A 22,841-nucleotide genomic window follows, 5' to 3' on the forward strand; every position below is an offset into this window, starting at 1 on the left:
CGTGTAAAAGGCTTCTAAGCGTGTATAATAACATGTAAAAGGCTTCTAAGCGTGTATAATAACGTGTAAAAGGCTTGTGGGCGTGTATAATAACGTGTAAAAGGCTTGTGGGCGTGTATAATAACATGTAAAAGGCTTGTGGGCATGTATAATAACAACGTGTAAAAGGCTTGTGGGCGTGTATAATAACGTGTAAAAGGCTTGTGGGCGTGTATAATAATGTGTAAAAGGCTTGTGGGTGTGTATAATAACGTGTAAAAGGCTTGTGGGCGTGTATAATAACGTGTAAAAGGCTTGTGGGCGTGTATAATAACGTGTAAAAGGCTTGTGGGCGTGTATAATATCGTGTAAAAGGCTTGTGGGTGTGTATAATAACGTGTAAAAGGCTTGTGGGCGTGTATAATAACGTGTAAAAGGCTTGTGGGCGTGTATAATAACGTGTAAAAGGCTTGTGGGCGTGTATAATAACATGTAAAAGGCTTGTAGGCGTGTATAATAACATGTAAAAGACTTCTGTGCGTGTACAATAACATGTAAAATGCTTGTAGGCGTGTATAATAACGTGTAAAAGGCTTGTGGGCGTGTATAATAACGTGTAAAAGGTTTGTGGGTGTGTATAATAACGTGTAAAAGGCTTGTGGGCGTGTATAATAACGTGTAAAAGGATTGTGGGTGTGTATAATAACGTGTAAAAGGCTTCAGCAGCACAAACTCACCAAATTGCTGACTCTGCAGCCACTATTGCGCTTAAGCTTTTAAAGTCCTCGTGAAATATTGAACACGTTCCCACAGCCTCACATTCTGCCTTTAATTCCAACAGTGTTATTCACAAGTCACATCTTTGCCTTATTGAGAAGGGAACATTTGTGTTGGTGTGTGTGTGAGCGTTTGATGACTTTATCTGCACTCGTCACTCGCTGGCCTGAGAGACTTAGTGTAAGAAGACCGAGGACACAATCTTACACCGCGGCTACATCGTTAGCATACGGCGTCATTTCAACACATTCCAACATTAGCAACAACACCAAATACCAGTTGTACTTATCTGTTAGATCCGTAGCTGTAAAGTAATCTAAATGGTCTTCATCTAACATAGCTTACAAAGTGGTGTGGGAGAGGCACACTGCATGTGGTGTGGCAGCAACATGCTGTGGGCTGGTTTTTCAGCCGCAGAAACTGGGAGACTAGTCAGGATAGAGGGAAAGATGAATGCAGCATTGTATATATATATATATTGATTGATTGAGACTTTTATTAGTAGATTGCACAGTACAGTACATATTCCGTACAATTGACCACTAAATGGTAACACCCCAATAAGTCTTTCAACTTGTTTAAGTCGGGGTCCACGTTAATCAATTCATGGTAAACTGTCATGATCCGTAGTCCGGATCGTGTTTTTGTATTTTCTGTTAGTTTTGGACTCCTTTAGTTCCTGTTTGTGACACCTCTGGGTTTGTTTTGGTTGCCATGGTTGCTCATTGTGTTCACCTGTCCACATTGTCTGTCAAAGGAGAGGACAGGACCATAGTCCACATTGTCTGTCAAAGGAGAGGACAGGACCATAGTCCACATTGTCTGTCAAAGGAGAGGACCGGACCATGGTGCACATTGTCTGTCAAAGGAGAGGTGCAGGATCATAGTCCACATTGTCTGTCAAAGGAGAGGTGCAGGACCATAGTCCATATTGTCTGTCAAAGGAGAGGACAGGACCATGGTCCACATTGTCTGTCAAAGGAGAGGACAGGACCATGGTCCACATTGTCTGTCAAAGGAGAGGTGCAGGACCATAGTCCATATTGTCTGTCAAAGGAGAGGACAGGACCATGGTCCACATTGTCTGTCAAAGGAGAGGACAGGACCATGGTCCACATTGTCTGTCAAAGGAGAGGTGCAGGACCATAGTCCATATTGTCTGTCAAAGGAGAGGACAGGACCATGGTCCACATTGTCTGTCAAAGGAGAGGTGCAGGACCATAGTCCACATTGTCTGTCAAAGGAGAGGTGCAGGACCATAGTCCACATTGTCTGTCAAAGGAGAGGACAGGACCATGGTCCACATTGTCTGTGAAAGGAGAGGACAGGACCATAGTCCACATTGTCTGTCAAAGGAGAGGACCGGACCATGGTCCACATTGTCTGTCAAAGGAGAGGTGCAGGATCAAAGTCCACATTGTCTGTCAAAGGAGAGGACAGGACCATGGTCCACATTGTCTGTCAAAGGAGAGGTGCAGGACCATAGTCCACATTGTCTGTCAAAAAAGAGGACAGGACCATGGTCCACATTGTCTGTCAAATGAGAGGTGCAGGACCATAGTCCACATTGTCTGTCAAAGGAGAGGACAGGACCATAGTCCACATTGTCTGACAAAGGAGATAACACCATGGTCCACATTGTCTGTGAAAGGAGAGGACAGGACTATGGTCCACATTGTCTGTCAAAGGAGAGGACAGGACCATAGTCCACAATGTCTGTCAAACGAGAGAACAGGACCATGGTCCACATTGTCTGTCAAAGGAGAGGTGCAGGATCATAGTCCAAATTGTCTGTCAAAGGAGAGGACAGGACCATAGTCCACATTGTCTGTCAAAGGAGAGGACAGGATCATGGTCCACATTGTCTGTCAAAGGAGAGGTGCAGGACAATAGTCCACATTGTCTGTCAAAGGAGAGGACATGACCATGGTCCACATTGTCTGTGAAAGGAGAGGACAGGACTATGGTCCACATTGTCTGTCAAAGGAGAGGACAGGACCATGGTCCACATTGTCTGTCAAAGGTGAGGTGCAGGACCATAGTATACATTGTCTGTCAAAGGAGAGGTGCAAGACAATAGTCCACATTGTCTGTCAAAGGAGAGGACAGGACCATGGTCCACATTGTCTGTCAAAGGAGAGAACAGGACCATGTTCCACATTGTCTGTCAAAGGAGAGAACAGGACCATGTTCCACATTGTCTGTCAAAGGAGAGGTGCAGGACCATAGTCCACATTGTCTGTCAAAGGAGAGGACAGGACCATGGTCCACATTGTCTGTCAAAGGAGAGGACAGGACCATGGTCCACATTGTCTGTCAAAGGAGAGAACAGGACCGTGTTCCACATTGTCTGTCAAAGGAGAGGTGCAGGACCATAGTCCACATTGTCTGCCAAAGGAGAGGACAGGACCATGGTCCACATTGTCTGTCAAATGAGAGGTGCAGGACCATAGTCCACATTGTCTGTCAAAGGAGAGGACAGGACCATGGTCCACATTGTCTGTCAAAGGAGAGGACAGGACCATGGTCCACATTGTCTGTCAAAGGAGAGAACAGGACCGTGTTCCACATTGTCTGTCAAAGGAGAGGTGCAGGACCATAGTCCACATTGTATGTCAAAGGAGAGGACAGGACCATGGTCCACATTGTCTGTCAAATGAGAGGTGCAGGACCATAGTCCACATTGTCTGTCAAAGGAGAGGACAGGACTATAGTCCTGCATGTGACCAATAAAACCCTTGAACCTTCAACCTTGAAACAAGTTGAAAAACTTATTGGGGTATTACCATTTAGTGGTCAATTGTACGGAATATGTACTGTACTGTGTAATCTACTAATAAAAGTCTCAATCAATCAATCAATCAATCAATCAATCAATCAATCAATCAAGGCATCAAGCCTGAGCGCAGACCAGAGTCCAGAGCCTTGGAGACTGTTCTGGACTTCAGGTGTTGAGTTGTAGACCCTTTCCAAAGACTGAGTGTGAGCACACCCTCAACTTTCAGCTCCGTTCTTTCAGCTCCGTTCTTTGTGGCGTCCGGAAGTTTCCAAGTAATGTCTTCTTTCACCAGTACTAACATGTACTGTAGTTAATACTCTCTGTGTGTGTGTGTGTGTGTGTGTGTGTGTGTGTGTGTGTGTGTGTGTGTGTGTGTGTGTGTGTGTGTGTGTGGACCAAACAGACTATTAAGCCCTCAACTGCTTCTGTCGCTCATTTATCCAAAAGGTCACATGGGACTTTACCTCATTTCAGAGTTAAAGAACACCACGTGGGAGTGGCTAGCAGCATTAAGTATCTCTTTTTCATCGTTTTAAACAACATTCCAGAGTTAAAGAACACGGCGTGGCAGCGGTGTTCTATTTGCCGCCACCACCTGACTCGTCCCCGGTAGATTTGGGGACACTTGGCGACCCACCACCAAGTCCTCCCCCCGCCCTCCCTTGACTCTTGAACTGTCTCTTAGTTTTGTGTTTTTTTTTCCCCAAGGGACATCTGGAATCTGTCCTTTAAGGGGGGGGGGTACTGTTATGATCCGCTGCCTGGATCATAGTCTGTTTACGTTTTCGAGTCACTCGTGTTTTCAGCACCTTTTGAGTTTGTGTGTTTCAGTTGCCATGACGGCAGATTACACTCACCTGCCTCTGGTTAGTGTTCGGGACGCTCACCTTTTTCCCGGGCACTAATCAGAGGGATATTTAGTCCATGCCCCGGCCTCGCTCGGGCTGCTGGTTTTGTTTGCTCCCATGCAACAAGTTACGCTCCTAGTCTGTATTGGTACTAGCATCTTTTAGCTACGCTTTTTGTTTGTTCGTGCTGTGGGCACCGCGCAGCATTTTTTTCTGCAACTAGATTAATTCTTCTCACCTGCAAGCCGCTTCCTGACATCCCTCTTGAACAGACCACCTCCGGCTTCAGTCATTTCCAAGTTTCACACTTTTAAGCAGCAGCAACTGTAGTAGCTAGCATTACCTCATGGCTCTCCATAGCAACCTGAGGCAATGTGAGCATGCTACCGTCACTACCACAGAAAAGTAGTTCCTCGGTGTTAGCTCCTACAGTAACAATGTTGCTATACCTTTGGAACTTTGTTGTTTTGTTTTACAGATTAAATAGTAGAATCGTTGTTCATTTTTTTTCTATCTAAAATCCACCGAAAAGAGAAACGTGCATTCTTGTTTCCATACTGTAAGGATTTGATATTAAGTATCTTTAAGGACTGTACACATTTTTGCATCCAGCTCTCCAAATATGAGTTTTTTTCTGCTGGATGTATGAGAGCATGGACCTGGAATCTTAATGATGATTACTACTGATGACCTAACAAGTCAATGCTTGTTACTGCTTCACTGCATTGTTGGCACACAGTTTAAGAGCAGAAACAATGAAAAAGATTAGTATGATATTTTTTTAAAAAGCATACAGATAATAAAAAAAACAAACAACTTTAATTTTCACTGCACAGCCCTTTTGTTTACCCACAATGCTGAGGAAAATGGAGGGCTTATGTATAATCCGGAGTATTAACTTGAGAAATGGGGATAATATTCAGTAAAGTCAATCAAGTCAGTGTTGCTATTAAATAGGAGTTTGCATAAACTGCATCACTAACAGCTTAAGTCCTCACGTAAGCTCGGAAAGTCATTTGGAATAAAAACTGCGATGTATTTCTCAATGGAGACGATGATGAAGGAAATGATTCCCCACATGGAGTCGTTCTGTATGTTTGGATGTAGTCGTACTCATTGAAATTGTGACCATTGGAAATATCATCAAGATGTATATTGTCATTATGTGCACTCAGAAAGTGAATATCAGACTATGTCAGAAATGTCCAGAAAAATGCAGTTCTAGTGCTAGTAGTAGTACTAGTAGTGAAGTGAATTATATTTATATAGTGCTTTTCTCTAGTGACTCAAAGCACTTTATATAGGGGTGTAACGGTACGTGTATTTGTATTGAACCGTTTCGGTACAGAGGGTTCGGTTCGGTTCGGAGGTGTATTGAACGAGTTTCCACACGAACATATTAAGTAGTGCTTCCTTCTGCCTCTGTCAGTCCTCTACACACACCCAGCATTGTCCCACCCACACAACCATCTGATTGGTTACACACAGAGCGCTAACAGCCAATCAGCAGTGCGTATTCAGAGCGCATGTAGTCAGTGCTTAGCGTTTAGCAGGTAATCATCAGGCAGCGGACTCTCCCCAAATGATAATAAACACCTCCCAGTCAACTATGAGCCCGTTGACCTTCTAGAAATATAAAAGGCAGCTCAGCTCGCTCGCAGTCCTGGCTTGAGGTGAAGGCTAATTCGCTTTTAGCGTAACATTAGCTCATTTTGCGGTGTGTGTTACGGACAGCAAAGCCCTGTCTGTCTGTTATTTCACTTGACCTTTTTCTGTGTTGATTGAGCTGTGTTGAAGCGGCAAAAAAGGACATTATGTTAAATGAAGCGTTTCTGTCTCTGATAGTTGATATAATAATGTAAGTGCATCATAAAGCCTACATGAACTCCATGGTGTTCAGGGATGAATAGTCTCTCCTATTGCTATTGTACTATTTTTTCAGCTATAGTTACATTAATCATTAGTAATGTAGCAGCCTAGTTTTGAATGGCAGGGTCCCTGCTATCACATGTTGACATACTTGCCAATCCTCCCGGATTTTCCGGGAGACTCCCGAAATTCAGCGCCTCTCCCGAAAACCTCCCGGGACAAATTTTCTCCCGAAAATCTCCCGAAATTCAGGCGGAGCTGGAGGCCACGCCCCTCCAGCTCCATGCGGACCTGAGTCCGCTTTCCCACAATATAAAGAACGTCTACAGTAAAGCAGTCCGTCTGCCGTAAACAGCAATGTTATGACACTCTTAAACAGGACAATACTGCCATCTAGTGCATTTGATGAAAGCACTTTTGTGCGTGCCACACAGCAATGCATCATCAGAGAGGGTGTTCAGCATGGTTAGAAAGATAGTGACAGAGAATAGAACAAGGATGGACAATTCAACCCTTAACTCAACAATGAGTAGATGAGTGTTATGTGTGTGTATATGTGTAAATAAATGAACACTGAAATTCAAGTATTTCTTTTACACACATATATATATATATATATATATATATATATATATATATATATATATATATATATATATATATATATATATATATATATATATATATATATATATATATATATAGCTAGAATTCACTGAAAGTCAATTATTTCTTATATATATATATATATATATATATATATATATATATACATATATATATATATATATATATACATATATATATATATATATATATATATATATATATATATATATATATATATATATATATATATATATATATATATATATATCCATCCATTTACTACTGCTTATTCCCTTCGGGGTCGCGGGGATATATATATATATATATATATATATATATATATATATATATATATATATATATATATATATATATATATGAAATACTTGACTTGGTGAATTCTAGCTGTAAATATACTCCTCCCCTCTTAACCACGCCCCCAACCACGCAAACCCCGCACCCACCCCCCACCCCCCACCTCCCGAAATTGGAGGTCTCAAGGTTGGCAAGTATGCATGTTGATAAAAATATAACATTTACATAATAAAAATCAACTACAGGCTTCCCAAATGCTGTAATAAATGAAGCATGATGAGTTGACTTGAAACTGTTTAATGTTGCACTTTTTATATGTAGAAGAAAAGTGTTGTCATTTTATTTAATCTGAGCAACAACTTGAGGCAGTTTAATGTTGATTAACGTGGGCAGAATTATTATAGTGTTCCCACTGTTAAAAGGATAAAGCCATTGTTTACAAATTTGGTAAATAAATAACCCAAAAATGTATATTTTGTTGTTTTCTTACTGTACTGAAAAAGAACCGAACCGTGATCTCTAAACCGAGGTACCTACCGAACCGAAATTTTTGTGTTATGTTATGTTCTTATGAAACCCAATATGTAAGTTACTATTAAAGGAGTGTGGGTGGCACTGGGAGCAGGTGGGTAAAGTGTCTTGCCCAAGGACACAACGGCAGTGACTAGGATGGCAGAAGCTGGGATCGAACCTGGAACCCTCAAGTTGCTGACACGGCCACTCTACCAACCGAGCTATAGCGTATACAGTAGTAGTAGTACTAGTAGTAGTACTCACATGCAATGGCAGGCAACTAACTGGAGGACTTTAGTGTAGAAATGACAAGTGAATGCTAAAGAGCTGAATTTAAATGGGAGAAGGAAAATGTGGAATTATCAGAAAAGTCTGAATTTCTGAAAATGTTTCCTGCAAACGCTGGAATTGTTGTTGAATAAGAAGAATAATGTCATCATTTTTGTCCTCTTCAGCATTCACACCATAAAAAAAACGCAAGCTGCAAACTACATTGCAAAAAAACCCACTGAGCAGAGAAGCTCAATTGAATAGTAATGGAGAGTAGAGATGAAATCCAACCTACCGCATGGAGAGGATTGCCTTGATCTATCGGCACCTTGAAGTCAGCCTGCAGCTCATCGAATGCGGTTATCTGCAAGTGAAGAAGAAACATGAAGCCAATGTTTGGTCACACAATCATTGAAAAAATAAAAACTCAATTCATCGATTTGCCATTGATGATACTGATCATTGATGATGCTGATCATTGATGATACTGATCAGGATCATGTGGTTCTTATGTCCTTCATACCGACAGCCATCAGACTGTATCATGCATATGTTCCTTTTTACTGTACATTTACTGTAAATGTATAATGTATTTATGTGATTCACACGTGAATAATGCTGTATAATAGACTGTATTTATGTTATTTACATGTGAATAATGCAGTATAATAGACTGTATTTATGTTATTCACATGTGAATAATGCCGTATAATAGACTGTATTTATATTCTTCACATGTGAATAATGCCGTATAATAGACTTTATTTATATTATTCACATGTAAAAATAATGCTGTATAATAGACTGTATTTATATTATCCACATGTGAATAATGCTGTATAATAGACTGTATTTATATTATCCACATGTGAATAATGCTGTATAATAGACTGTATTTATGTTATTCACATGTGAATAATGCTGTATAATTGACTGTGTTTATGTTATTCACATGTGAATAATGCTGTATAATTGACTGTATTTATGTTATTCACATGTGAATAATGCTATATAATTGACTGTATTTATGTTATTTACATGTGAATAATGCAGTATAATAGACTGTATTTATGTTATTCACATGTGAATAATGCTGTTTAATAGACTGTATTTGTTATTCACATGTGAATAATGCTGTATAATAGACTGTATTTATGTTATTCACATGTGAATAATGCTGTATAATAGACTGTATTTATGTTATTCACATGTGAATAATGCTGTATAATACACTATTTATATTATTCACATGTGAATAATGCTGTATAATAGACTGTATTTATGTTATTCACATGTGAGTAATGCTGCATAATAGACTGTAATTATGTTATTCACATGTGAATAATGCTGTATAATACACTATTTATATTATTCACATGTGAATAATGCTGTATAATAGACTGTATTTATATTATTCACATGCGAATAATGCTGTATAATAGACTGCATTTATGTTATTCACATGTGAATAACGCTGTATAATAGACTGTATTTATATTATTCACATGTGAATAATGCTGTATAATAGACTGTATTTATATTATTCACATGTGAGTAATGCTGTATAATAGACTGTATTTATGTTATTCACATGTGAATAATGCTGTATAATACACTATTTATATTATTCACATGTGAATAATGCTGTATAATAGACTGTATTTATGTTATTCACATGTGAATAATGCTGTATAATACACTATTTATATTATTCACATGTGAATAATGCTGTATAATAGACTGTATTTATGTTATTCACATGTGAATAATGCTTTGTAATAGACTGTATTTATATTGTTCACATGTGAACAATGCTGTATAATAGACTGCATTTATGTTATTCACATGTGAATAACGCTGTATAATAGACTGTATTTATATTATTCACATGTGAATAATGCTGTATAATAGACTGTATTTATATTATTCACAAGTGAATAATATAAATACAGTCTATTATACAGTATTATTCACATGTGAATAATGCTGTATAATAGACTGTATTCATATTATTCACATGTGAATAATGCTGTATAATAGACTGTATTTATATTATTCACATGTGAATAATGCTGTATGTCTTCATGTCTTCCTTTGAGCGATATTTCCCGCATCTACTTTGTTTTAGCAATCAAGCATATTTCAGTTGTCTCTATCCTTCTTTGTGGGGACATTGTTGATTGTCATGTCATGTTCGGATGTACTTTGTGGACGCCGTCTTTGCTCCACAGTAAGTCTTTGCTGTCATCCAGCATTCTATTTTTGTTTACTTTGTAGCCAGTTCAGTTTTAGTTTCGTTCCGCATAGCCTTCCCTAAGCTTCAATGCCTTTTCTTAGGGGCACTCACCTTTTGTTTATTTTTGGTTTAAGCATTAGACACCTTTTTACCTGCACACTGCCTCCCTCTGTTTCTGACATCTACAAAGCAATTAGCTACCTGCTGCCACCTACTGATATGGAAGAATATTACACGGTTACTCTGCCGAGCTCTAGACAGCACCGACACTCAACAACAACACATCATTTGCAGACTATAATTACTGCTTTGCAAAACATATTTTTAACCCAAATAGGTAAAATGAGATAATCTCCCACGCCACACCAGACTGTATCTCATGGTACACCAGACTGTATCTCACGACACACCAGACTGTATCTCATGGTATACCAGACTGTATCTCACGACACACCAGACTGTATCTCATGGTATACCAGACTGTATCTCACGGTACATCAGACTGTATCTCATGGTACACCAGACTGTATCCCACGTGTGAAAAACACTGCTCTACATTGTAGTGCTGCAGATGTAGCATGAGTTAACAATGCATGTGTGCAATGACAAAAAGAAAAGAAAACATTTCAGCAAATGTGGCAAGACACGTAGCAAGTGGGGACTAAAGTGACTAATGTGTTCTCTTCAGAGCTTGACTTCAAAGCAGGTTATTTCCCTTGGTCCACACTGACTTACATGTTATTTCCCTCGGTCCACACTGACATGCTACTCCTTACATGTTATTTCCCAGTGGATCCAGACTGAGATTCCGGGCCATTGTCTTACTCGGTTAGAGTTAGTTGTCATCATCATCACGTAGTGGGAGATGCTTCTTTCATGTAATGTATGTATGTTAGCACTTCAATCTTAGTCAAGAGCATGGCAGGCACATTTTTCACAATGATGCCTTCACAATGTGATCACATGTGGGTTATAGCCAGAGGTGGGTAGTAACGCGCTACATTTACTCCGTTACATCTACTTGAGTAACTTTTGGGATAAATTGTACTTCTAAGAGTAGTTTTAATGCAACATACTTTTACTTTTACTTGAGTATATTTATAGAGAAGAAACGCTACTTTTACTCCGCTACTTTTATCTACATTCAGCTCGCTACTCGCTACTAATTTTTATCGATCTGTTAATGCACGCTTTGTTTGTTTTGGTCTGTCAGACAGACCTTCATAGTGCCTGCGTTTCAACAAATACAGTCACTGGTGACGTTCACTCCGTTCCACCAATCAGATGCAGTCACTGGTGACGTTGGACCAATCAAACAGAGCCAGGCGGTCACATGACCTGACTTAAACAAGTTGAAAAACTTATTGGGGTGTTACCATTTAGTGGTCAATTGTACGGAATATGTACTGTACTGTGCAATCTACTAATACAAGTTCCAATCAATCAATCAATCAAAAGTGTGAAGGAAAAAAGACCCTTTTTTATTTCAACCGTACATCCCGTCAAAAGCCTAAAGACTGACTGCACAGTTCCTGTCTTCACAATAAATGTGCCGCTCCATGGCGCCTGCGCTTTCAAAATAAGAGTCTCCGAAAGCCAGCGCAAACAAGCTAGCAAGCTACGGAGTTTGCCGCCAATGTATTTCTTGTAAAGTGTATAAAAACGAATTTGGAAGCTGGACAAATAAGATGCCAAAAAGCAACCACTTTCATGTGGTATTAGACAGAAAGGAGGAACTTTTTTTCTCCTCCATTTGAAAACGTGGACGTTATCATCACTACTGTCTGATTACAATCAATGCAAGTCATCAGAATCAGGTAATACACCAACTTATATTCTTGTCTTCATGAAAGAAAGGAATCTATATGTGTTAAACATGCATGTATATTCATTAAAACACCTTTAACATGTGAACAAAAATGGCAAAATAAATAAATATAAACTATATACTGTATATATCAATGTATGTATATGTATACAGTATATATGTGTATATATATATATATATATATATATATATATGTGTGTGTGTGTGTGTGTGTGTGTATGTATGTATATATATATATATATATATATATATATATATATATATATATATATATATATATATATATATATGATATGTGTGTGTATGTTACTCATCAGTTACTCAGTACTTGAGTAGTTTTTTCACAACATACTTTTTACTTTTACTCAAGTAAATATTTGGGTGACTACTCCTTACTTTTACTTGAGTAATAAATCTCTAAAGTAACAGTACTCTTACTTGAGTACAATTTCTGGCTACTCTACCCACCTCTGGTTATAGTGTATTTTCAGGACTATAGGGCGCATTAAAGGAGTCATATTATTATGATTATTTTCTAAAAGTAAAAGACTTCCTTGTGGTCTACATAACATGTAATGGTGCTTCTTTGCTCAAAATGTTTTACACATCATCTTCAACTCACTTTCTGACAGTCTCTTCAGGATGCACCGTTTTGTGGGCGCTCTTATTTACGTGCCTCCACTTGGACAGCGTCTTCTCCTTGGTGTAGCGTGCAAGGACGGGAGTGGAAGAAGTGTCAAAAGATGGCGCTAACTGTTTTAATGACATTCACACTTCAATCAATAACGGAGCAGCATCTCCTCATCCGTGGCTCACTAGTGCAACAACAACGCCCGAAATGTGTCCCGTGACCGGAACTCTCTAATAACTACAGTTCCTTGGGTGAATAATGTCAACTCACTACACCGGTATGTTTTAGTGCTTTCATGGCAAGTTTACTGACAGATATAAGTAAGAACTTTACACTACTTTATATTAGAAATGGCAACAGCTGAGGATGAATGTCACATTACAAGAAGATAGAGGAAAAGGAGAAGATTATCCACTACGGTGTCAGCACGGACTACAAAGGTGGAGGCGCACAATTTTGAAGGACTTATGCAGATCCCAAATACACATCAGCAGGTACCAGAAGGTAAGAAAGTTGGTTTTGTATAATATTGCAAAACAAAACAGCAGATAATATGTCTTACCTTATACACACACCATAATAATACTCTATGTTGAAGCACAGTACAATCCATCAAGCGGTGTGTCTTCATAGCTTACCAAAGACGTACTAAAACATGTTGAGAGATTTTTGAGCGCCGTGTGTAATGTTCTATATTTTCAATGGAACATATAAAATGTTGGTGTTGTTAACTGGTGTCACATTGCCATCTACACGTTTCTCTTATGTGTGACTGCCATCTACTGGTCACACTTATCATTTCACCATGTACCAAATAAAATTGCTTCAAGGTCGGTAAGCACAACCAAACATTACAAGGCGCACTGTCGAGTTTTGAGAAAATGAAAGGATTTTAAGTGCGCCTTATAGTCCGGAAAATACGGTACAATTTATCCGATTTTGGGAGTGTTTGAGTGTTGTTTCGGTGAGAAGAGTCTTTCTGCTGAAAATGGTAATTGACAGATGTTTACACATTGTTGTCGTTCCCCTTTGAAGGGAGAAAACACACCTTTCAGCAGGGTAGTTGACAAGAATCAGCATGAATTGAATATTGACTGTCAATGTCCCTGTAAGCAGAGTTGTATATTTTCATGTGAATGTTGTTTTATTACACTTTGAAGTCATGGTTGGAAAATAATGTCAATAAAGTTAGTTGAAAAATCCTTTATGGGTCATTCCAGACGACATCTGATTATTATGTTTTCTTATGCAAATGTTGAGGAGAAGCCATGTTCTGAACAAGTCATATACACAGAAGATAAAGTTTGCTACACAGGCCACGACAACAGAGCGTAATCCAGGTTTCAAAGACTGAAGAAATAAAACATAATGTACAACCAGCATCGCGTGGACATCGGGGGCAGTACCTTTGGATTGGCAGACCGGGGTGGTGGTTCCTCTCTTTAAGAAGGGGAACCGGAGGGTGTGTTCTAACTATCGTGGGATCACACTCCTCAGACTTCCCGGTAAGGTCTATTCAGGTGTACTGGAGAGGAGGCTACGCCGGATAGTCGAACCTCGGATTCAGGAGGAACAGTGTGGTTTTCGCCCTGGTCGTGGAACTGTGGACCAGCTCTATACTCTCGGCAGGGTCCTTGAGGGTGCATGGGAGTTTGCCCAACCAGTGTACATGTGTTTTGTGGACTTGGAGAAGGCATTCGACCGTGTCCCTCGGGAAGTCCTGTGGGGAGTGCTCAGAGAATATGGGGTTTCGGACTGTCTGATTGTGGCGGTCCGCTCCCTGTATGATCAGTGTCAGAGCTTGGTCCGCATTGCCGGCAGTAAGTCGGACACGTTTCCGGTGAGGGTTGGACTCCGCCAAGGCTGCCCTTTGTCACCGATTCTGTTCATAACTTTTATGGACAGAATTTCTAGGCGCAGTCAAGGCGTTGAGGGGATTCGGTTTGGTGGCTGCAGGATTAGGTCTCTGCTTTTTGCAGATGATGTGGTCCTGATGGCTTCATCTAGCCAGGATCTTCAGCTCTCACTGGATCGGTTCGCAGCTGAGTGTGAAGCGACTGGGATGAGAATCAGCACCTCCAAGTCCGAGTCCATGGTTCTCGCCCGGAAAAGGGTGGAGTGCCATCTCCGGGTTGGGGAGGAGATCTTGCCCCAAGTGGAGGAGTTCAAGTACCTCGGAGTCTTGTTCACGAGTGAGGGAAGAGTGGATCGTGAGATCGACAGGCAGATCCGTGCGGCGTTTTCAGTAATGCGGGCGCTGTATCAATCCGTTGTGGTGAAGAAGGAGCTGAGCCGGAAGGCAAAGCTCTCAATTTACCGGTCGATCTACGTTCCCATCCTCACCTATGGTCATGAGCTTTGGGTTATGACCGAAAGGACAAGATCATGGGTACAAGCGGCCGAAATGAGTTTCCTCCGCCGAGTGGCGGGGCTCTCCCTTAGAGATAGGGTGAGAAGCTCTGTCATCCGGGGAGAGCTCAAAGTAAAGCCGCTGCTCCTCCACATCGAGAGGAGCCAGATGAGGTGGTTCGGGCATCTAGTCAGGATGCCACCCGAGCGCCTACCTAGGGAGTTGTTTAGGGCACGTCCGACCGGTAGGAGGCCACGAGGAAGACCCAGGACACGTTGGGAAGACTATGTCTCCCGGCTGTCCTGGGAACGCCTCGGGATCCCCCGGGAGGAGCTGGACGAAGTGGCTGGGGAGAGGGAAGTCTGGGCTTCCCTGCTTAGGCTGCTGCCCCCGCGACCCGACCTCAGATAAGCGGAAGAAGATGGATGGATGGATGGATGGATGGACAACCAGAGAACAACCAAGTGTATTTTAAGGATCCACATATGTGTTGAGCATGAATTTGCGTACATATTAGCACTCTGCCAGTCAGGAGCAAAGTCATAGTTTATTTTGTTTATGTGGATGGATAATGTTCTGCACGGTAAAAATGAGCAACCAAAGATTCCCGACAAATGATTTGCTGATGGATTCTCTGTCAGGAAGTCAGCACTTGCTTCAAATTGGTTTAAACAGCTCAGAAAACAAAACCAATGAAGTGTTAGAGTGTTATGCTTCAATTGACAAGATTTCAATAATCCCTGGAAGGATTTAGCCAGGAACATCCACATCTGTGCTGCAGACTTCCCAGAGGTCAACGGTCACCCGAGAGCTGGGAGTTGGCTTCGGGTTTAATTGCTCGCAGGCTCCCTTCAGGGCCGCTATCTGTGCAGAACACCTTGGCACCTTCCCTGATGTTGATAAATAGTGTTGGCACACTTAACCCTTTACTTCACTCACAGGAAATCTAATCTGTTCCTTGCAGACATCTATGAGGCCTCTACAGAACTCTAGATGCTCTTTGACTTTGTGCGAGGCACAGAACCAAACTAGGAAGCACTCATGAGGACAGAACATAGGATAGGATAGACCTTATACAGGTAAAAGCCAGTAAATTAGAATATTTTGAAAAACTTGATTCATTTCAGTAATTGCATTGAAAAGGTGTAACTTGTACATTATATTTATTCATTGCACACAGACTGATGCATTCAAATGTTTATTTCATTTAATTTTGATGATTTGAAGTGGCAACAAATGAAAATCCAAAATTCCGTGTGTCACAAAATTAGAATATTACTTAAGGCTAATACAAAAAAGGGATTTTTAGAAATGTTGGCCAACTGAAAAGTATGAAAATGAAAAATATGAGCATGTACAATACTCAATACTTGGTTGGAGCTCCTTTTGCCTCAATTACTGCGTTAATGCGGCGTGGCATGGAGTCGATGAGTTTCTGGCACTGCTCAGGTGTTATGAGAGCCCAGGTTGCTCTGATAGTGGCCTTCAACTCTTCTGCGTTTTTGGGTCTGGCATTCTGCATCTTCCTTTTCACAATACCCCACAGATTTTCTATGGGGCAAAGGTCAGGGGAGTTGGCGGAAACTTTACACTAGACTTCAGGCAACGTGGATCCTGTGCCTCTCCTGTCTTCCTCCAGACTCTGGGACCTCGATTTCCAAAGGAAATGCAAAATTTGCATGGTTGGGTGATGGTTTGGGGTGCCATGTCATCTGCTGGTGTCGGTCCACTCTGTTTCCTGAGATCCAGGGTCAACGCAGCCGTCTACCAGCAAGTTTTAGAGCACTTAATGCTTCCTGCTGCTGACCTGCTCTATGGAGATGGAGATTTCAAGTTCCAACAGGACTTGGCGCCTGCACACAGCGCAAAATCTACCCGTGCCTGGTTTACGGACCATGGTATTTCTGTTCTAAATTGGCCCGCCAACTCCCCTGACCTTAGCCCCATAGAAAATCTGTGGGGTATTGTGAAAAGGAAGATGCAGAATGCCAGACCCAAAAACGCAGAAGAGTTGAAGGCCACTATCAGAGCAACCTGGGCTCTCATAACACCTGAGCAGTGCCAGAAACTCATCGACTCCATGCCACGCCGCATTAACGCAGTAATTGAGGCAAAAGGAGCTCCAACCAAGTATTGAGTATTGTACATGCTCATATTTTTCATTTTCATACTTTTCAGTTGGCCAACATTTCTAAAAATGCCTTTTTTGTATTAGCCTTAAGTAATATTCTAATTTTGTGACACACGGAATTTTGGATTTTCATTTGTTGCCACTTCAAATCATCAAAATTAAATGAAATAAACATTTGAATGCATCAGTCTGTGTGCAATGAATAAATATAATGTACAAGTTACACCTTTTGAATGCAATTACTGAAATAAATCAAGTTTTTCAAAATATTCTAATTTACTGGCTTTTACCTGTATATGCTGCAAACATGTTGCAGTGCAGAGTATATATATATATGAAAGGGACAAACGGTAGAAAATGGATGGATGGATGGATGTATATAATATGTGTACAAATAAAGAGAGTTTATAAATGTCTTTACATGGAAGAAAATGAATGTGGAGTGTTGCTGTTAGCTCAGAAAATGGTGGATTTGGGAACACAGACCTGGTGACCCATAAATTGTAATGAGGATTATTTTTTGATTGAAGGTCCGGTCCACTGAACGGTTGAAGATTTATTAAAAAGAGCTCACGGGTAAATGTTACAGCTTTGGTCTCACTCCCACAAAGTGTTATTGATTGCGTCCGTTAGCATCACTAGCGTAGCATCCACAAGCATTTTCTGCCAAAAGTGAGCCCGGACGAAGAATTCTTTGACCTCTGTACTATTGGAGGAGATCTTCAACTTGGGGTTGGATAGAGCCATCATTCGCTTGCCTCGTACAAGTGATCAGACATAACAAAACACTCATCAATGTCTCCAAAATAATAAATAGTGATAGCAGTCAGTATGGTGTACATATTCTATCCAGATAGAGGCTGAAAAGGACATGTTGATGCATCATACATAAGTTTATGGCTGAATTTAGATACTTTGTGAGTGAATATTGCGACATAAACACCTGGAGTGTGCGTCACTTTAACAAAATGAAACTATAATCCCTGAGAGTGTTCGTTGTGCAATGAAAGAATGGAAAGAGCGGCGTCAGGAAGATGGATGAGGAGCCAGCGGGGGTTAATGAACACATGGATCAATGCTGAGCCAAGCCAGTTATACACTGAACACCACCTCCATTAACCTCCATTGCCTGCTGCCAACTACTCTGTTCTGCCTTCAGATTACAATCAATTCTATTTTCCTCCCACTTGATGTCTCACTAGGCGCCTTCAGCAAATGTTTCAGCACACAAACAAAATGGATTTGTACTCTCTGTACTTTAGACTTGCTTCTTCTATGTGGGCTCAGCAAACTGAACACCTTCATGTAGACCTCAGACATACTAAACACCTTCATGTAGACCTCAGACATACTAAACACCTTCATGTAGACCTCAGACATACTGAACACCTTCATGTAGACCTCAGACATACTAAACACCTTCATGTAGACCTCAGACATACTGAACACCTTCATGTAGACCTCAGACATTCTGTGAACACCTTCATGTAGACCTCAGACATACAGTGAACACCTTCATGTAGACCTCAGACATACTGAACACCTTCATGTAGACCTCAGACATACTGAACACCTTCATGTAGACCTCAGACATACTGAACACCTTCATGTAGACCTCAGACATTCTGTGAACACCTCCATGTAGACTTCAGACATTCTGTGAACATCTTCATGTAGACCTCAGACATACTGAACACCTTCATGTAGACGTCAGACATACAGTGAACACCTTCATGTAGACCACAGACATACTGAACACCTTCATGTAGACCTCAGACATACTGAACACCTTCATGTAGACCTCAGACATACTGAACACCTTCATGTAGACCTCAGACATTCTGTGAACACCTTCATGTAGACCTCAGACATACTGAACGCCTTCATGTAGACCTCAGACATTCTGTGAACACCTTCATGTAGACCTCAGACATACTGAACACCTTCATGTAGACCTCAGACATACAGTGAACACCTTCATGTAGACCTCAGACATACTGAACGCCTTCATGTAGACCTCAGACATTCTGTGAACACCTTCATGTAGACCTCAGACATACTGAACACCTTCATGTAGACCTCAGACATACTGAACACCTTCATGTAGACCTCAGACATTCTGTGAACACCTTCATGTAGACCTCAGACATACTAAACACCTTCATGTAGACCTCAGACATACTGAACACCTTCATGTAGACCTCAGACATACTGAACACCTTCATGTAGACCTCAGACATACTGAACACCTTCATGTAGACCTCAGACATACTGAACACCTTCATGTCGACCTCAGACATAGTGAACACCTTCATGTAGACCTCACACATACTGAACACCTTCATGTAGACCTCAGACATACTGAACACCTCCGTGTAGACCTCAGACATACTGAACACCTTCATGTAGACCTCAGACATTCTGTGAACACCTCCATGTGGACCTCAGACTTTCTGTGAACACCTTCATGTAGACCACAGACATACTGAACACCTTCATGTAGACCTCAGACATACAGTGAACACCTTCATGTATACCTCAGACATACTGAACACCTTCATGTAGACCTCAGACATACTGAACACCTTCATGTAGACCTCAGACATACTGAACACCTTCATGTAGACCTCAGACATTCTGTGAACACCTCCATGTAGACTTCAGACATTCTGTGAACATCTTCATGTAGACCTCAGACATACTGAACACCTTCATGTAGACGTCAGACATACAGTGAACACCTTCATGTAGACCACAGACATACTGAACACCTTCATGTAGACCTCAGACATACTGAACACCTTCATGTAGACCTCAGACATTCTGTGAACACCTCCATGTAGACCTCAGACATTCTGTGAACACCTTCATGTAGACCTCAGACATACTGAACACCTTCATGTAGACCTCAGACATACAGTGAACACCTTCATGTATACCTCAGACATACTGAACACCTTCATGTAGACCTCAGACATACTGAACACCTTCATGTAGACCTCAGACATACTGAACACCTTCATGTAGACCTCAGACATTCTGTGAACACCTCCATGTAGACTTCAGACATTCTGTGAACATCTTCATGTAGACCTCAGACATACTGAACACCTTCATGTAGACGTCAGACATACAGTGAACACCTTCATGTAGACCACAGACATACTGAACACCTTCATGTAGACCTCAGACATACTGAACACCTTCATGTAGACCTCAGACATTCTGTGAACACCTCCATGTAGACCTCAGACATTCTGTGAACACCTTCATGTAGACCTCAGACATACTGAACACCTTCATGTAGACCTCAGACATTCTGTGAACACCTCCATGTAGACCTCAGACATTCTGTGAACACCTTCATGTAGACCTCAGACATACTGAACACCTTCATGTAGACCAACTATGGCTTCTTGCAAACATGTTTTCCTTCAATTTGTGCATATTTTCATGAATATTTTTTCATATACTTCATATTTTTATGGACCAGAGCTGCTGTGGTAATTGTGTTGCATGTCTTGATGATGGATGTTCTCATTCATCCAGGTCATTCTATCCTCAGACCGCTTGATCGCACTCAACTGGACTCTTCAGTTTATCTGAGAAGACGTTCCAACTCTCATCAAAGCAGACTTCAAGAGGTAATGCTCATAGACTTAGCTTGCTCAGAGTTTTTGACTACAATGACAATAAAACCTTGGTACATCTTTCTTCTCCACTTTTTTTTTTACTAAGATCCCAAATAATCACCTACTCAGTGGCCTAGTGGTTAGAGTGTCCGCCCTGAGATGGGTAGGTCGTGAGTTCAAACCCCGGCCGAGTCATACCAAAGACTATAAAAATGGGAGCCATTACCTCCCTGCTTGGCACTCAGCATCAAGGCTTGGAATTGGGTGTTAAATCACCCAAAATTATTCCCGAGCGTGGCCACTGCTGCTGCTCACTGCTCCCCTCACCTCCCAGGGGGTGATCAAGGGTGATGGATCAAATGCAGAGAATAATTTCGCCACACCTAGTGTGTGTGTGACTATCAGTGGTACTTTAACTTTAACATATCTACACATTTCCATGCATACATACATATACACATATACATACATAGATATATATACAGTACATACATACATATATACACATATATATACTTACATACATACACACATACATCTACCGTATTTTCCGCACTATTAGCCGCACCTAAAAACCACAAATTTACTCAAAAGCTGACAGTGCGGCTTATAACCCGGTGCGCTTTATATATGGATTAATATTAAGATTCATTTTCATAAAGTTTCGGTCTCGCAACTACGGTAAACAGCCGCCATCTTTTTTCCCCGTAGAAGAGGAAGTGCTTCTTCTTCTACGCAAGCAACCGCCAAGGTAAGCACCCGCCCCCATAGAACAGGAAGCGCTTCTTCTTCTACTGTAAGCAACCACCCGCCCGCGTAGAAGAAGAAAAAGCGCGCGGATATTACGTTTCATTTCCTTTGTGTGTTTACATCTGTAAAGACCACAAAATGGCTCCTACTAAGCGACAGGTTTCCGGTTCATGAAAAGACGCAATCTCTCCATCCGCACACGGACTACTATTTCACAGCAACTGCCTAAAGACTTTCAAGAAAAGCTGGCTACTTTCCGTGCATATTGTAAAAACAAGATAGCTGAAAAAAAGATCCGGCCAGAGAACATTATCAACATGGACGAGGTTCCACTGACTTTTGATATTCCTGTGAACCGCACTGTGGATACAACGGGAGCACGTACGGTGAATATTCGCACCACAGGGAATGAGAAGTCATCCTTCACTGTGGTTCTAGCTTGCCATGCTAATGGCCAGAAACTTCCACCCATGGTGATATTCAAAAGGAAGACCTTGCCAAAAGAGACCTTTCCAGCCGGCGTCATCATAAAAGCTAACTCGAAGGGATGGATGAAGAAAAGATGAGCGAGTGGTTAAGGTAAGTTTAAGTTTACGCGAAGAGGCCGGGTGGCTTTTTTCACGCAGCTCCGTCCATGTTGATATACGACTCCATGCGCGCCCACATCACGCTGGTTTTTAATATATTATTAAAGTTTGACTGACCTATCTGACTGTTTTTTTGACATTCCTTTAGCGCAGTTAGATGCGGCTTATAACACGGGGCGGCTTATAGGTGGACAAAGTTTTGAAATATGCCGTTCATTGAAGGCGCGGCTTATAACCCAGGGCGCCTTATGGTGCGGAAAATACGGTACACATTTCCATGCATACATAAATATACACATATACATAAATATACACATATAAACACATACATATATACATAAGTACATATAAATACATACAGCGTACATACGTATGTATAGCTATACTATACATCTAATATTTTTATTTCTGACAGAAATATGTCGATTGTGGATGATTCTCTCGCCATCGTCTGTCCTAGCACAGATCGACTCTTTCTGCACAACCATTCTTGAATAAAGACTCTAAACAGTTTAGGCCTTGATAAATCACATAAACCTAAACGATAATATTTATAGGGCTGTAGCTAACGATTATTTTTCTATCGATTAATCTATAGATTATTTTTTTCGATTAATCGGTTAATCTATAGATTATTTTTTCGATTAATCTATAGATTATTTTTCCTTTTACCGATTTTTTTTTTCTTTTTAAAATGAAGAGGAAAAAATAAATGTAGGCCAGTTTTTTCAAAAGGC

The 22,841-nt window shown here is 40.9% G+C and overlaps 1 protein-coding gene across 3 annotated transcripts in view; it reads right to left on the reverse strand.

Annotated features, from left to right (window-relative positions):
* The window catches only part of cnih3 (cornichon family AMPA receptor auxiliary protein 3), a 101,660-nt gene that overhangs the window by 49,552 nt on the left and 29,267 nt on the right, over nucleotides 1-22,841 (reverse strand). For all 3 annotated transcript variants that reach the window (XM_061924428.1, XM_072911935.1, XM_072911934.1), the window contains exon 2: nucleotides 8,255-8,323. In XM_061924428.1, the coding sequence (XP_061780412.1) occupies nucleotides 8,255-8,323 (69 nt within the window). The remainder of the gene's footprint in view (nucleotides 1-8,254; nucleotides 8,324-22,841) is intronic.

The sequence above is a fragment of the Nerophis lumbriciformis genome, linkage group LG29 (assembly GCF_033978685.3).
Source record: "Nerophis lumbriciformis linkage group LG29, RoL_Nlum_v2.1, whole genome shotgun sequence".
Classification (NCBI taxonomy): domain Eukaryota; kingdom Metazoa; phylum Chordata; class Actinopteri; order Syngnathiformes; family Syngnathidae; genus Nerophis; species Nerophis lumbriciformis.